The sequence below is a fragment of the Myotis davidii genome, unplaced genomic scaffold (genome assembly GCF_000327345.1).
Source record: "Myotis davidii unplaced genomic scaffold, ASM32734v1 scaffold394, whole genome shotgun sequence".
Lineage (NCBI taxonomy): Eukaryota > Metazoa > Chordata > Mammalia > Chiroptera > Vespertilionidae > Myotis > Myotis davidii.
The window spans coordinates 3953714-3970622 of record NW_006287548.1 but is presented as its reverse complement, the minus strand read 5'-3'; the positions used below and the strand labels follow the sequence as shown (position 1 = coordinate 3970622).

The window sequence follows — 16909 nt, the reverse complement described above, 5'->3', positions numbered from 1 at the left end:
CCACCTCTCTCTGCCCCGTGTGCCTACAGTGAAAGGGGGTAAGCAACTTGCCAGTCTTATGTTTTCTATTTTAACGGAGTAAATGGAAGTTTGTCCTCGCACTCTCTTTATTTTACCCCCTCCCTTTTATAGAGGTGCCTTCTCCTTTATTTTTCGCTTCTCTTTGTCCCTGTTCTCTTCTTAAAGCTGTCTGCCGTCCAAATACAAAATACTGGCTTTACCTTACCAAGCAGGGTAGAGGGGGTAGGTAGCACGGCTGTGTGTGTTCTTTCCTCAGTGAGAGACTCACCTGGGTCCAGCCGGAGCCCTTGCTACTTTTCCCTCATGCCCATGAATTTCCCAACTGCTGGTCAGGGGCTGCGGGACTGAGCTGGTAGCCGTGCAATAGAGAAAAGCTGGCTCCTCCGCAGAGCTCGGCTCGGTAACGCCACGTTGCCGCCAATGGAGCTAGCTGGGTACCCTTGTGAGAAGAAAGGTTGTGCCTCTGTGGAGCGTTATGCCAAAATTTCTGCTTCAGCCCCCAGCAACAGATTCTTTGGGGTGTCTTAAAAGGCCATTTGGGAAATGGACTTAACGCAGCAAATAGGATTCCGGTTAAATGGTTACATTTGTTTCCCAAAGTGTATCAGGGGGAAGCTAAACTCTTCAGAGCATGTGTTCATTAAAGATTTGAAGTGGGGTGGGAAGCAATAAAAAAAAAAAAGGCCATGGGTTCTCTCGTGAGATAGTTTTTTGTTCCTATGAATTGAATACACTCTCTGAAAAGTTTCAAAAAGAGACTGGGAAGAATGTATTTGCTTTGATCCAACATGTGGAGTGTTCCCCACTATAAATGCCCTTTAATTTAGAAACATTGCTGAAAAGTCTATTTGAAAGTCCATACAAATATAATATGTAAATAAGCTCTAATTAGTTATTTCAATTAATTATTTTTTGTTTCTGCTTCCCAGCTCTCTTTTTCTCCCCATAATGTTGCTTGTCAGAGTCCACCTTTGGCACCCTCCAAAAACTGTGTTTTTCTAACAGTAATTATTTGAGAAAACACATTTTTCCCCTCTGTGGAAAACTTTATAATGATAGTGGAATCCCAGATTCTGTATGTTTATAAGGAATTGTTTGAGACATTTTTAGTCTATGATTTGCTAGTATATTGAAGAAGGAAATCTTGCAGTTAATTGAAAGAATGGGTGTTTCCTTCTTCAAATAAATGGTGTGTGTTGGTTTTAGAAAATGAATCTGCATCAGGCTACCAACTCGCTTCTAATCTTTCCCGACGATCCTCTGTTCTTTCATTGGACTTGAAGATGAAAAGTTTTAATTCTTTCTAAGTCAAGTAAGATTCTTCTCAGTGGGGACAATGGACGCTCTGGAAAAACATGAGTATAGTGAACTCGGGTTTTTCCTATGCGGCAAATTTTTGGAAATAGACTGAGAACCTGAAATGTTGATTTTGGAAGCCTAGAAAGTAAACTGTGTGACAGATTATGAGCTTTTCACTGATAAAGTGCACTTTCCTTGAATCAAATGAGAACTCTAGAGCTTGGAGGGCTTTGGCAGCCACCTCGAGACCAGGAAGCAATGCTCAGTTTTTACCACCTCAGCTCCTGGGTGTGGTTGGGTAGAAATGCAAGTTCCTGGGCCCGACTCCAGTCTACAGAATCAAAATGTCTGGGGTGGGGTCCACGCTTTTCACAAACATTTCTAGAAAATTCTGATGCTCAGCAAATTTGGCAAACTGCCGATTTAGGCTAACCCATTGATTCTGCAGTGAGGAAAGCAGGCCCAGAGAGTTGATGGGTCAGACGCCCATTGTACCCAAGGCAGGAACAAGCTTCCTGACTCTAGGCTTGTGCTGTCTCTGCACCATGTATCCAAAACAGACCTAAGCAGGACTGTTAGGGTAGGTTGAAACCTACTTCTGTTACTAGGGGTGATTTCATCACTGAGATTTGGAGAGAATGGTTCTCAATAGGGTATAAAGGTAAAGACACCCAAGGCCTAGAGGTCGGAGGTTTTGTGCTGGGGCCTCTGTCTAAACCGGTGGTCGGCAAACTGCAGCTCGCCAGTCACATGCGGCTCTTTGGCCCCTTGAGTCTGGCTCTTCCACAAAATACCAACTTCTGCACATGGGCCACGAAGTTTCAGTCGCACTGTACATGCGCGCCCACACGTGGTATTTTGTGGAAGAGCCACACTTAAGGGGCCAAAGAGCCGCATGTGTCGCGAGCTGCAGTTTGCCGACCACTGGTCTAAACTAAAACCTGAAGGAACCTGAGCCGTGTCGTCTGTTCTCTTTTCTATGAGCCTGGAGACCTACACAAATAGGAAAGGATGTTTAGCTCATTGGTTAGCTCATATAGTTGCGCTCCAGCACATTGGGCATTGGATACGTGTGCCTGGTTGAGATACACATCTTTAGCCTGTATGCTTTCTTAAAGTGCGTTGTGTGTTCTAATATTGCCTCCAGATGTTCCATCTAGAAAATTATAATAGTCATTAAAAAGTACAGACTGAAAAACCCAGTAGTACCTACTGAAGCATATATGAATATCCAGAAAATGCTTACTGATTATATTCAAATAACCAGAAAAGATAAAAATAACCTAAATTTGTTCTTACAGTATTCTGTGGTGAGAGTTTCAACTATGATGATGATCCTGAATCTCTACAAGATCAGGATCACTTTCTAAGTCATCAGGGAAGGCGGAGTTCCATTCAGCCTCACTTCAGCATTAAGTCAGTTGACTGCCTATTTTGGGAAACTGCAATATCCCAGGGTCTAGAATATGTCACAGTCCACTTAACTCTGTCCCATAGTTCACATAGGAGTACGTGTGTAATGTAGAATTCTTAGAATAGGCAACGTATTTTCATGGGGAAATGAACAAAAGTAGGCTGCGTCAAGAGGCAGATCCAGGGTAGCGGATCAATTCTAGAACAGCCATGGGAAATTTAAATCTCTATGTAAGCATGTGGCTGTACATATGCTAAATGATATTCCGTTTCTCATCCCTTCCACATAAACATGTATTGATGGTCTGCTTGTGCAAAGCCTTGTGTTAGTGCTGAGGATAAAAAATAGATCTGAGAAGTTTGCAGTGTGGTTCTGGCTGTCCCAGCACATAGAGAGGTCACCAAGCTGAAGGCAGTGCGGTCAGGGAGTGCAACAGACAGCATTCCAGCGTTCAGAGCTAGTGATTGTGACGGCACCTCCCGCGCACCCGACAGAAGCACCATGTATGTTGGGTTCTTCCTTATCTTTCACACATACCTCATCCCTCAGGAGCTTGGATTTTGTTGCTGTTCTAGGAAGGAAGGGTAGTATCGAGCTCTTGAAGCCTAACACCAACACATTTACTTCTGTCTTCCATACCTCTCCTATTTAAAAACAGTAGGATCTCATTCTTTCTGGCCCAGACACTATGAAACGGCTTAATTACTGATGCCATTTTATTTGTGATGACAGAGATAGTTCTGTGAGCTTCGTGATCCTTTTATTCAGGCTCTTCGTGTTGAATCAGTATCTTCTTTAGTTGGGGATTTCTTAAATAAATGTGTTTCAGCTCCTTCTAATGGAAATGGGGTACAACACTGATCATTATTAGTAGTAGTACTTTATTTTGTACCCATATATGGAATTGGCTTAATGTGAGATTTCTTTGAAAAATGTAGTTCTAGCCGAAACCGGTTTGGCTCAGTGGATAGAGCGTTGGCTTGCGGACTGAGGGATCCCGGGTTAGATTCCGGTCAAGGGCATGTACCTGGGTTGCAGGAGGCAGCTGATCGATGTTTCTCTCTCATCGATGTTTCTAACTCTCTCTCTCCCTTCCTCTCTGTAAAAAATCAATAAAATATATTTAAAAAAAGAAAAAGAAAAACGTAGTTCTTAGCACCCAACCATGAAATGGGCCATATGGAAGTTCTAAAATGAAAGCTGTAAATCAAAAAATGTCAGAAAACTGCTGCTGTTGATGTAATCATGACTACCTGTTCTGGATTTTGTCCATTGGATTGACTGTGACAGCGTCTCTACACTCACCAGCAGAAGGTGGTTCCATCTAAAAACCAATGGCTCCTCTGCGGCAGAGCCATGGTTGTTACCAGAACAGTGCTCACAGAACCTTGGACACCCTTGGACACGAAAAGGGCCTTAGCCATCACTCACAGGCAACCAGTGGCCTTGAGTAATCGGCAGGATTTGGCAAAGTAGAGATCGGAGAAGAGGACCTTGTGTAAGGAGAAATAATGTGCACCAAGATATGGAGGGTGGAGAGAGCACACTGTTTATTTGGGGAACAGTGTGGAGCGTTCTCTGACTGGAATAAAGAGGTTATATTCCCACTGCAGAGTAAGCAATAGAGTAGGTAGTTGGAAAGGCAAATTGGAGGCCAATTAATGGACAAATTCCTTTCATTTATTTTGGAAGCAAAGGAAGGCTCTATCTATCAGTTTTTAGGATCATTTTAGAGTCATGCAAGCATAGAGCCAAATCTAACTCCACCTCTTATTGGCTGGGTGACCTCAAGACAAAATACAAACCTGGCTAAAACCTTAGTTTATTCATCTGTGCAATAGAGCTGATACAGTTCTCTCATAGAGAAGTGTGGCTTGTATAAGATCCTGTTTGAGAGGCCCCAGCAAAGTGCCTCATGAAAACAGGGTCTCTGAGTGAAGCAGGGAGAGACAAGTGGGGGTGCAGGGAGGCTTACCTGCTAAAGAGCTGTCATCAGAGCAGACCAGAAATGGACCAGTTTCAGTGGTTCCCCCAGTAGCAGGGGGAGGGAGCTCTTGGGCTGGAAAGAAGGACACATGCATATACATGGATTCTCTGCAACTTCTGTCCTGTTGTGGAATTTTAACCTGATGTGAGCGTTGTGTAGCCTTGTCCTGTGCTGTTAAAAGTACAGTAATCATAGACCTTCGCTTTGTTTTGAACAGGATGCCAGCGATCCATAGGCCTTTCCAACGGGAAAGCCAAGGTGTGCAATTACAGCGGGTGGTATTACTGCAGCAGCTGCCACGTGGACGACAGTTTCCTCATCCCGGCACGCGTAGTCCACAACTGGGATACCTCAAAATACAAGGTAGGTGCAAAAACTCTGTGCACTTCATGACAGCAACTTGTCACATGGATTATTAAGATAATGACATGAGCATTTGAAGCGAACTTGAGGTAGTTTTATAAAAGCTACAAGATATTCTCCTACTTTCCACTCTGCTGTGTCATCTCTCTTCCTCCTGTGGTCATAACCACCGGAACTCACATGCTGACTCCCACTTTTAGCTCCAGGTTTGCTACGGAAAGTGAGGTCTGTGGAATTAATTACCTAATGGACATCCCAGCTTTAGTTTTAAACCTAGTTGTCTTCGAGCTGTCTGGTTGGTTAGCTACATTGTACAGCTTCTCCACCCTTCCATAGACCACCCTTCTAGCAGGTACTAGCAGTTGGCAAGGCGAGGAATCCAGCCCCACACTGGGGTGGCACTTTAGGCTTAGGATTCTTTTATGGTGCTGTGCCTGCTACATGGCAGAGAAGTCTGTTACCTGGTCTGACTAGCCTGTCCCGTGGGCACCTCAGTCTCAGTACACCCCAAGTGGGCTTTATCACCCTCCCAGATGTCCCCCCAAGCACACATGGCTCCACCAGTCACCACTGCCAGTGCTGGGAGACCTACTGGACTCCCCTCTGCCACCCCTCCCCTGCCTCATCAGTTAACAGAAGTCACGTGCAGAATTGTAGCTCTTGAGATCATGCTCTCCACTGCACCCACCACTCAACCACACTAACTTAAACCCTCAGCGTCACTCATGTGATGGAATTCAGTAACTTCCTAGCTGTGCTCTCTGCTTTCAAGTCTTGCCCCAGCAATATTTCAAAAAAGAGTCCTAATCTCACCTTGGGTCAATTTTGTACTCTCCTCAGCCTCAGTTTCTTCACATTCAGAGTGGAGATAATAATAATAGTACCTATGTCATAAGGTTGTTCTTTGCTTAAATACTAAATGATTCACAGAAAGCACCTAGTGCAATGCCTGGAGCACATAAGTGCCCAGTTAATGGCAGCTTTTACGTGATTGTACGTAAGGTAAATACAAATCTCTTAGCTTGACATAGAGACCTTTGTGACCTCTAGTCCCTGCCTTTCTAGCCCCTTCGCCCATTACCTCCCTGCCTCCACGAGTCTCTTCAGTAAGATCACACGCCTCCCTTTCCCCAGTCCTGCCATTTCACACCTCTTGCCCTCACTCAGCACAGCAAATCCTAAACCCAGCTTAAACCTCATTTCCTCTCCTGATTCTTTCCTTCCCCTCTCCCAGACAGTTATCATTCTCTCCTCTGCATCTTGTACTTGACACTCTGCATAAAGGCTATAAATATATTTGCCATGTGTGTATTAGATAAAAACTTAACTTAGAAGGGAAGAACACTGGTTGAATTTGGTTTAGACAGTTTAGATTAATCTGCTTGGAGCAGGGATTTGACAGCCAAGAGAGATGTGTAAGCAAGTGAGTGAGGCAGTCCTAGCCCCGTGATCATTGAGGGCTTAGGCTGTGGCACCTGCCAGCGGAATATATGCTAGTCAGCTGAGCTAAAGCAGAAAAGGTGCCACTGGATGAGGAAAATGAGCAATTCAGGCATAGTTTATGAAGATATGAGAGGAGGAGGAAATCCAGGGTTGTTTGCCGTAAGCTGCGAAGGCCACCCAAACCATTTAGCCATCGCGGACACCTGCAATCTCTCTACGCAGCAGGCATTTGCCATGGTGGTCATTCAAATGACGGTTTGATTTTGAGAGGGTAGGTAACTGATTGAAGATGTCGGGCACCCTCCCTTCTTCCATGTGGCACATGAGGAGGATCTTCTGTGTCAGACCATTCCTTCTTGGGGTGTCAGTGAGCAACAGGAGATTTTAAAGCAAGAATAGAGCTGGTCGATTTTATCTGGATCATCTCTCACAGGCATTAGATAACTATATTCCATTTAGTGCAGTGTCTATCTTTGCTCAGATGCAGATTTAACTTAATATTCCTAATTGAGAGGATCAATTCAGACCTATCAGTCCCCCAAACCAGACATCTTTCTGTGAGATCTGCCTGCTCTCTCTAATAGCTAGTACGTGACTGGCTTGACTGGCCATTTAAGCCAGTGAAAAAAGGGTTTTGCAGAGCAGGATGAAGTCTGTCATCTTAAGCGTTTCCTTGTCTGCCCTCTGGAGAAATAATAATCCTAATTATTTTTAAAGCAGGATTTCATCTGTTTTCTGGTGTACATCCTGCAAATTGAGTTGAGCTCCAGGATTACCCTGCAGCTAAGCTCTATCCTCAAATTTTCTAATGAAATTCTCTTTTGACTATAAGTTCCCTCCACCACCACCCCCATTCAAAAATACCAGCATGACAAAGAGGCGGTAAGGAACTCAGATTTAGCCTCAACTCTTCCTAACAGTTCCCCTCTGTTGTACTTTTTAAAAATATTTTTGTATCCTAGCCAGAACAGTCACATTCCATTTCACTAGGGGTTTTCCATGTTACGTAAACCATTTCCTATCTCTGTTACTTTGAGAGGCATTCAGAGCAGGCTCTATTGCCCTTGCAGAGCTGGAGAGTAGTTCGCTGATGGGGAAAACCACTTGTTTGGAGTCATTAGGAGATTTTGAGAACAAATTGTAATTAAACTTAAGATCTCCTGATTCCTCCTCCATTAGCCCACAGTGCCTGTTTTAACAGGACCAAGAAGTGTTATGATTGGGATTGATTTCAATAAGGAAGGCTTTCATCATGATGTTTCAGAGATGGGAAGAAAACCTTTACCAAAGCAGTGAGTGGTTATTTGTGAGAAAATTATAGGCAATAGCTTTTTTTTATTCTCCTAATTTTCAATAATGTGACTATATTATTTTTATTATTTTGTAAATTGTCACTTAGCTCTATATACTTTAACAAAATATGAATTAAAACATTTTTTAAAAAAATATATTTTATTGATTTTTTACAGAGAGGAAGGGAGAGGGGATAGAGAGTTAGAAACATCGATGAGAGAGAAACATTGATCAGCTACCTCCTGCACACCCCCTACTGGGGATGTGCCCGCAACCAAGGTACATGCCCTTGACTGGAATCGAACCTGGGACCCTTCAGTCCACAGGCCGATGCTCCATCCACTGAGCCAAACCGGCCAGGGCAAAACTTATTCTTTTTAATGCCTCGGAATAAGAATTATGATTGTTCTGTCCTGCAATAGAAAACTCCCATGTGCTTTAATGTGGGGTGGGAGGCTGTTTTTCCATAAAGAAATCGCCGTGTGCTGCTATACCTTTATTCTTTTTTTGAATATACTTTCACAAATTTCAGGATTCAGAAAGTACAGAGGAAAGTGTGTATGTGTAATCTCCCTCCGGCCAGCAAATTACTCCTTTCTTATGAATCCTTCCAAAGGTCATTTCTCATACCTGTGTTTACACAGAAATGGCAGTAGGCAGTATGGTACACAAACTGCTCTTGGGAGAGCTCTCCATTTAAATCAGTGGTTCTCAACCTCCCTAATGCCGCAACCCTTTAATACAGTTCCTCATGTTGTGGTGACCCCCAACCATAAAATTATTTTCGTTGCTACTTCATAACTGTAATTTTGCTACTGTTATGAGTCGTAATATAAATTTCTGATATGCAGGATGTATTTTCATTGTTACAAATTGAACATAATTAAAGCATAGTGATTAATCAAAAAAATATGTAATTATATATGTGTTTTCCGATGGTCTTAGGCGACCCCTGTGAAAGGGTCATTCGACCGCCAAAGGGGTTGCGACCCACAGGTTGAGAACCGCTGATTTAGATCATAAAACTCTTCACTGGGTTGTTTTTTTTTTATAGCCGCTCCATATTCCATCATGAATTTTACACACATAAATTTATCCAACCTGACTTTTTTTAATGGACATTAGGTTTTTCCCATCTTTTGCTGTTACAGATAGTGATTCAATGAATAGCTTTATGCATCCTCTTTTTTTTTCAAATATTTTATTGATTTTTTACAGAGAGGAAGGAAAAGGGATAGAGAGTTAGAAACATCAATGAGAGAGAAACATTGATCAGCTGCCTCCTGCACACCCCCTACTGGGGATGTACCCACAACCAAGGTACATGGCCTTGACCAGAATCGAACCTGGGACCCTTGAGTCGCAGGCTGATGCTCTATCCACTGAGCCAATCCGGTTAGGGCTATGCATCCTTTTGAATATAAGTTCTTTCATTTATGAGTGAGACTCCCTGCGGATAACTTCCTAGGTATCGGTATGTACATTTGTGAGTCTGATGGATATTGCCCTCAGTCAGGGCTCTGTGCTATACTTTTACCTTCTATCTTCTTGCAGGTGACTTTCTTCCCTGAGGACCAGGATGTCGGCTGTCACATCAGTCGTCACTGTGCTGTCCTTTCCCACTTTATTACCTCTAAATAAGTTGAATCACATAGATGCAGGGCTGTGGAAAAAGAACCCCCTCACAGATTGCAGCACAGTCCCAGATGTGAGTTCTTATAGCTTAAACCAGGGGTGGGGAACGTCCGGCCCGCGGACTGACTAAAGCTTATGAAATCATTTGGTCTGGCCCTGCCAAGGCAACCGCTTATTGAATTTTTATTTAAAATTCGATAAATCTAGGAGCTTTTTTCATAGCAACATAAGTTTATATTAAGTGAATTATATTAAGCGAATGATGTTATAAATATTCAAATGATCCTTGGCAGGAAAAGGTTTCCCACCCCTGGCTTAAACTATTTTGTTCTAAGGTAAAAGAGCTATGAAAAAATTTCATTTATGTTAGTAATAAACACTAAGTATTATTTAGTAAAATACTAATAGGTCAATGAACTGTTGACCCTGAAAAATTGTTTCTAATGTGAATGGAATGGGGTCATGGAAAGAATGCCAAGTAAAACCATTCATTTTTTTAAAAAGAAGGAGTCTCGGGTTCATCCATCTGCACTTGCGAGCTGAGTTTTCGCTCTGACTTTTCACAAATTTGGTTGGCAAGAAGTAGGACAGTAGCTTTTAGGTGAAATATATTCGGCATCCACATATAACTCATGCAGTATTTATATTAACAAGAAAGAAACTCCGTCACATCAACTTTATCACCTAAGAATGTCATTGGCTTCCTTCCCTAAGTAACTCTATATTTTTAAACATTTTCTTTTTTAAAAAAGCTTTTAAATTACAGTGGAGTTTGAAAGTGGAACCCTCATACCAGCATGCAGGCCCATTTAGAACTTAGGGGGGAAAGTGCTCTATTTTGCAAAAACGGCATTTATTTGGAGTCCTCTCAGAAATTTCCTCCCCAGTGTAAATGATGGATTCTCAAAAGCAAGCATGTGCTCAGCCTGGCTGCCAAACACGGCTCAGCCTGCAGGGATCTGTTCACACACTCGGCAGCCGCGGTCGCAACACGCTCTGTATTCCTAACACTCGTTAATAACCCGTGAAGCAGCGCCTCAGACGTGATTGAAACTAGCTCTGTTTTTGTTTTTAGTAATTTCAGTTTATGAATGCTGACGTCAGTAGCTGCTGTCCCATTTGTCTTCCTGCTTTTACTGTCTCTGTAAAAGACTTTTTTTTTCCCCCCTTTCGGGCTTAAGTGCCACCTGAAGAGAGAAGCCTTTTAAGGCCTGGGAGACTGGCCAGTGCCCTTTGTCCTTCTGTTCACCTACTAAAAGGTAGCATTGTTAACCTAATTCAGCAGGGCCCTGGCTCAGTATAAACACTGCTCAATAGGGCCAGAAAGACTAATTGAATTGTACAATACATCATTTTTCAGCAACAGTTTCAAGTGGGTTGTACTTCATTTTCCAGGACACCATTCGTTTTTCCCTCGTTTAAGATATTTAAATATCGCAAATATTGAACTATGATCAATAAAATCTGTTTGAACCCAATTCTGTCTTTCCCCGCTGAGCTGTGAGCTACAGGAGGAAGGGCCCCACCTGGCTCATTCTCCACCACGTGCCTCGTGCTCACCACGGTGTCTGGCATCTCCCTGCGACTCTGCCTCAGAGCGAGGCATTGTTTAGTCCTGCCAACTGTTCTTTCCAGTCTGGTAAAACAGTCACAGGTTTTGGCAGATGCTAGGTGCGTCTTTGGAGCTGGAGTTACAGAGACTGTAAACTTCATTAATTTTAACTCTGCAGGACCCCAGAGGATTACACAGCACAGCAGGTACCTCCAAAATAATTGCTTTTAAGGGAAAAAATGATACTTTTAATAGGAAAAAAATTGACTCATATTTTGCATCTCTGTAAGGAGCATGAACTTTTATATGAGCTTTACACTAAAAGAAAATGATAATATTGAATTTCATAAACATCTGTTTTTAATCAACATGCAGTAGCCACACATTCAGTTATCACATGTGCATATTGATGGCTTTTCATGGCTGTGTCTGCTTGTTGTACTCCCCTCTGCCCCATCCTTGCCCACCAACTGAATTTCTGTTTCTAGACCTTGAGCCAATGTCACCTGTTTCGCCAGGCCTGCCTGGCTCCTAACCTCCCCTCCTCTCCCCCTTCCCCCATAGCACAGTTGATTTATCCCTCCTTTCAGTTACCTGTGGATCTCACCCATAGTGCTTTTGTGGTAGATGACAGGCTATGTGCTACATGTATATTTTGTTTTAAATATTTGTCTATTGTACTAAACAGTGAGTCCCTTGAAGGTAGGGACTGTGCCCTATTTAACTTCATTATTAAGCTTCTAACCTGGAGTGTGAAATATAGTGGGTTTCCATTTTCTTTTTCATAAGCAAAGTTGTTGGTTTTGTTTTTATGGTGAATTCCTGCCTTACTCCCAGTACTAGAGAGGTTCTGGAGGAAACTTGGTGAAGAGGTTTTACCTTTCATAAATAGAACTAAGCCAATTCTGTGTATCAGTAGTGAGTCCATGTCTCTGTGAATTAAAATGTACAGGCCCCCCAGATTTCCCACGTGTCATGCATTATTTAAATAACTCCCTCTCTCTCTTGGATGCATTATGTTTCTACTACTTATTTCTACTGATGACAGTGATATTTTATAGTCAACTTTCGTTGTTTACTACCAGAGGTAGATACAGAGTTGGATGAATATGCTAGAGGCAGCCCAAGTTCAAAGTTGTTCTAATAAGAAAAACTCCTTTCTGTTCACTAAAGTGTGTATTTGAGCCCTAACTGGTTTGGCCCAGTGGATAGAGCTTTGGCCCACAGACTAAAGGGTCCCAGGTTCGATTCCGGTCAAGGGCTTGTACCTTGGTTGTGGGCTCAATCCCCAGTAGGGGGCGTGCAGGAGGCAGCTGATCAATGTTTCTCGTTTCTAACTCTCTGTCCTTCCTCTCTGTAATACACACACAAACACACACACACATACACACAGATAAAGTGTGTGTTTGAGTCTGTTTTCTATGCATTGAAATTATTCTGCACATATTTGTTTTTCAAAACATTATTTCTTTGACTTTTGTAATATGTGCATAATTTACCTCTTTTTTTAAAAAGTGGTATAGAAGTGGACTGACTATTCTGGGGGGAGCGGGGGAAGAGGTGTCGGGGGTGCGGGAAAAAAAAGTGGTATAGGATACACCTACATACATACGCATATACATATATGTATTTTTAAAATCAGGGAGTCTTAATCTCCCCTCCCCCCCCTTTTTTTTACCTTTTTCTGGAAATAATTATAGAGTCACAGATAGTTAGTGCATAGATAGTACACAGTGGTCCTGTATCCCTTTCACCTAGTTTTCCCCATTGGTTACATCTTAAATAATTAAAGTATATTAAAAAAAACACCCAGAAAGCTGACCTTGGTGTATACTGGGTCTGTGTAGTTCTGTGTCATTATATCACGTGTGTAGATCCAGGTAATCAGGATACAGAATTAATGCATTCCTTTCAATGCCAAGGATACTTTTACCAGTTGAGTTTCTGGAAGAGAGAAGGAAGACAAACTTCATATTTAGTTTGGGCTTTTCACTTGGCTGGGATATTTAAGCTGTGGTTCGTAGTTTGAGGCGGCGTGGAAAGCCGGACGAGTCAGCAGAACTGATGGGGGACGTTGATTTTGTAGGTGTCGAAGCAGGCCAAGGAGTTTCTGGAGTACGTGTACGAAGAGCCCCTGATCGACATCCAGCAGGAGAACCCCATGCTGTACCTGCACGCCGAGCCGCTGGCCGCCGTGGTGCGGCTGCGGCAACGGCTCAAGTCGCTGCGAGCCTATTTGTTCAGCTGCCGGGCAGCCGTGGCCGAGGATCTGCGCCGCAGGTAAGAGTCATAAATGTCAGATGGCTCCAGTTTGTTTTTCTTTCCCGCCCTGGGAGGGTGGTGACATGATCTCTAAGGGCCTTTCCAGCCCAGACTGGCTGCAATCCTGTGGTTCTGCCTCTGGGCTCATCTTGGACATTTTCCTCTGAGGTCCTCTATCCGCCTGAGCCAAGCAAAATGGAAATAATACCTCAGCATAACTGCAGGCGTTGAACCCAAGGCCCGAGTTCCCAAGACGGTGAAGCCTTCTCTTACCTGTAGGTTAACTTGAGAGAATGATGGTGGCAGTGTCTCTCCATGGATCCCTTCTGTGGTGTTTCCCACTTTTCCCACTTTCAGTTCCTATTTGTCATCAGTAAAAATAAGCTTGTTTGAAATATTTCATAACTTAAACACAATTTTCAGTGGGAAATAAGTAGGTGGTTATGCAAATCTTATTTTCCACAGAGAGAGAAACTTGCTCAGTGATGCAGGCGGCAGGGCCAGGATGGAAATGCACAGGCCCAGATTCGGCCTTTTCATGCTCCCGTTGGTGCAGGCTTCCTACAGCTTGTTGTCTCCGAGTTCAGAGAACTCACAAGTCCATACCAGGCTCAGATCTCTAAATCAAATCGGAGTGAAAATGTGCTTGCTCTCATCAAATTCCTTCTTTTACAGTTAGATTTTATTGGCATTTAAATTTTCACTCTTGGCTTATACAGACTAGCTTATACTTGACATAATTGTTGATGGTGTTCATAAGTCCCTAAATATACCTTTTAATTTTTTTGTTTTAATAGAAATGACCAAAGCATATATTAGTCATGGGTTTTGGAGGTACGCCTATGTGCATAAGTACCTTTGGAAAGTATTAAAAGTGATATAGTTTGCTATTTGAGATCCAATTAGTATCCAAAGACACTGACATAACCCCAGGCATCTGAAGAAGACATTTTTAAAAGAACTAAATGTAGATAGTGAAGAATACATAATATGTAGACAAGCTCTCATAAAATAATAATGAAAAGGCAGCTGCCATAAAGCAAAATACCTCTCAGTGGTAGTCATTCTACAACCTAGTTTTTTAGAAAGCACTAGAAAATGGTCAGGATTTGTTCTTATAAAGTCCAGGCACATCTTAATTCTAAAACATCAGGGCCTTTCCTGAAAGGCAGTAGAATTATATGTCTCCAACCAATTTACCAACTAAACTGTATACAAGAATTTTAACATTCAAAGTATTTTCAGTACCTTTTGGCTTTCCTCAAAGCTTATTTTTCTTGAGCCTATATATTTAGGTAATATTAAAATCTGTACATGGGAATTATGTTAGATACCTTTCTGATATAGTTTTACTTTGGTTAAATATGCCAAATCAGGGCACACATTTAGAAATTAAATAGGAGATCCTCCCTCCATATGGATGACTAAGAATACCTATGCTGTTCCCACTGTCTGGTGGTTTACCACCCTGTACTGCACCCATGCCAGGCCACCAGGAAAGGAATGGAGGTTCTAGAGGGAAGGCATTCCCAACCAAGCCTGTGAGAATGAATACAGTAACTTTTTTCTTTCCCTTGATTTTTCTTTTCTGGACTCGTTCATGACCATTATGTAGTGCATGCCTGGCACAAGATAGGTGCTTACTAAGGATGGATAGGTGGAAGGAAAGAGGGAGAATGAATGGGTATTATGGTGCCACTTAGGACCACTGAACAGCGGCCAGTAGCCCGATTTTGAGGAAGGAGTCCTCTTCAGATTCTTCTCTTACTTACTCCCCTGTATGTTACTTAGCACAGCGCCTACCCATCCAGACCCCTTAAAAATAGTTGTTGAATAACATATCTAATCAGTCAAAAAGATGTATTTAGTTGGTTCTGTTTCTGGGATAAGTCTCAAATCTGTCCTCTCCAACTCACTTCCAGTACAGCACCTGCTTTAGTCTCAGGATACTGCAGTATCCTTCTGTCTAATCTATCAGTTTCTTCCCAGTCGAACCTTCGCACAAGACAAATTATTAAACAACAAGTATGGAATTCAGGATCTGCCCAAATCTGGTTCATTATATTGCTCTAAGATACTCTCTAATATCTTGCACTTCACACACAAATAATTAATTTTGTTATTGTAGTTTCTCTGTACTTATAGGCTTGAGGTTACCATGTCTTTTGAACCTGGCACAGAGTAAAACATATACCAGTAACAAGCATTCTTTTACAGCCTTTGGCGGGGGGAGAAGTATGGGGATTTGTCTTCTTGAATGACTTCAAATCATGTTTACTAATTTTGAAATATGACTATTTGGTGAAAGATGTCTAAGATTTTCTGGGCTGGGCCATACTTAATATCAATTCTGCCTACTTCAGTGTCTACAAAAATAGCCACAGATACAAAGGAGAACCATTGCCCACCTAATATGCTAATATCCTGTTGCCAGAGGTCATCTCTTACCTATCGTTCACTTTTCTATGGAATCTGACTTTTTCGAATAATTAGCTGGCAGTTCCTTTAGAGATGAGAAGCTTCCCGGAAAGCAATATCCAAGGTTCCTTTTGTGTCCCCTGGGGATACAAGAGTGGGAGAGTTTAAACAGTGAGGAGAACCTCTGGGCCCTACTGATTTTACACATCCTTGATAGAAATTAAAAGAGCAAAGAAAAATCCAGCTCTTATCTGGTCGTAAAAGGCATTCTCTCCTTGCCTGGTTTTTACCTCGGTAGAGGAGTAGCCATTAATCTCCAGCAAGTAGGCCCAACATGCTGAAGACTTGTCAGCACCATATAAACAGAATAAAGCAAACTGTTAATATTGCTGTCGTGAGAAAACTGAAAACAGACTGATTAATTGTATTGGTGCTCGCCCGCCAGGGAGCCAACTTTGGTCGTCGCCTTATTAGGGAAGTCACAGTTTGCTTTCAGGCCTTTCATTACGATGGCCGGCCAGTTTTCATCCTCACTGTTTTTGTTATTGTTGTTAAATGAATGCCTTGTTCTTGAACTCGTACTGCAAATCTTGACTGGCAGAGGTAATTAGTTAGAAAAAGTCAGTGTCTTCCATGAAGTCTAGAATGTTTACAGTGCTGACAGTTCCGTTTCTGAGGACACCCAGATGGCGACCCTGCTGGACTGGTTCAAGGCCTAGTTCACTTTTCATGAGAAGAGTTATTTACAGTGTCCACACGTGAAGGTGCATGAAGAACTGTGGAAAGTGGAAGCACTCTCAGGGAACATTTGGAGCAGCAGCCATGGGGGGAGTCTTTGGGAAGGCCCAGCCCTGAGTGTCCCACTGAACACAGGAGCAGTGGGATAAATGTGCACATCAAGTCACACAGGGCACCTCAGGGCCAAGTTTGGCCCTCAGACATGGCCTTTCAGGGATGCCCTCTATTGTTGAAATAGCTCAGCCGGCGTGGCTCAGTGGTTGAGTGTCGACCTATGAACCAGGAGGTCATGGTTTGATCCCTGGTCAGGGCACATGCCTGGGTTGCGGGCTCGATCCCAGTGTGGAGCGTGCAGGAGGCAGGCAATCAGTGATTCTCTCTCATCATTGATGTTCCGATCTCTTCCTCTCTGAAATCAATTAAAAAAAATATTTTTAAGTCATAAAAGCTTAAGCGACCATTATGACCAAATGATGGGACCAAC

The 16909-nt window shown here is 42.6% G+C and overlaps 1 protein-coding gene and 1 long non-coding RNA gene across 8 annotated transcripts in view; one reads left to right on the top strand and one right to left on the bottom strand.

The window, feature by feature from the left end:
* Window positions 1-16909, top strand: part of PLEKHM3 (pleckstrin homology domain containing M3) — a 162854-nt gene that overhangs the window by 61650 nt on the left and 84295 nt on the right. For all 7 annotated transcript variants that reach the window (XM_006759432.2, XM_015561121.1, XM_015561120.1 and 4 more), the window contains 2 exons: window positions 4939-5084; window positions 13094-13287. In XM_006759432.2, the coding sequence (XP_006759495.1) occupies window positions 4939-5084; window positions 13094-13287 (340 nt within the window). The remainder of the gene's footprint in view (window positions 1-4938; window positions 5085-13093; window positions 13288-16909) is intronic.
* Window positions 12679-16331, bottom strand: LOC102756015. Its single transcript, XR_435431.2, has 3 exons — window positions 15718-16331; window positions 13543-13629; window positions 12679-12951 (listed from the first exon to the last, which is right to left on the bottom strand). It is a non-coding gene; the product is annotated as an uncharacterized LOC102756015 (long non-coding RNA).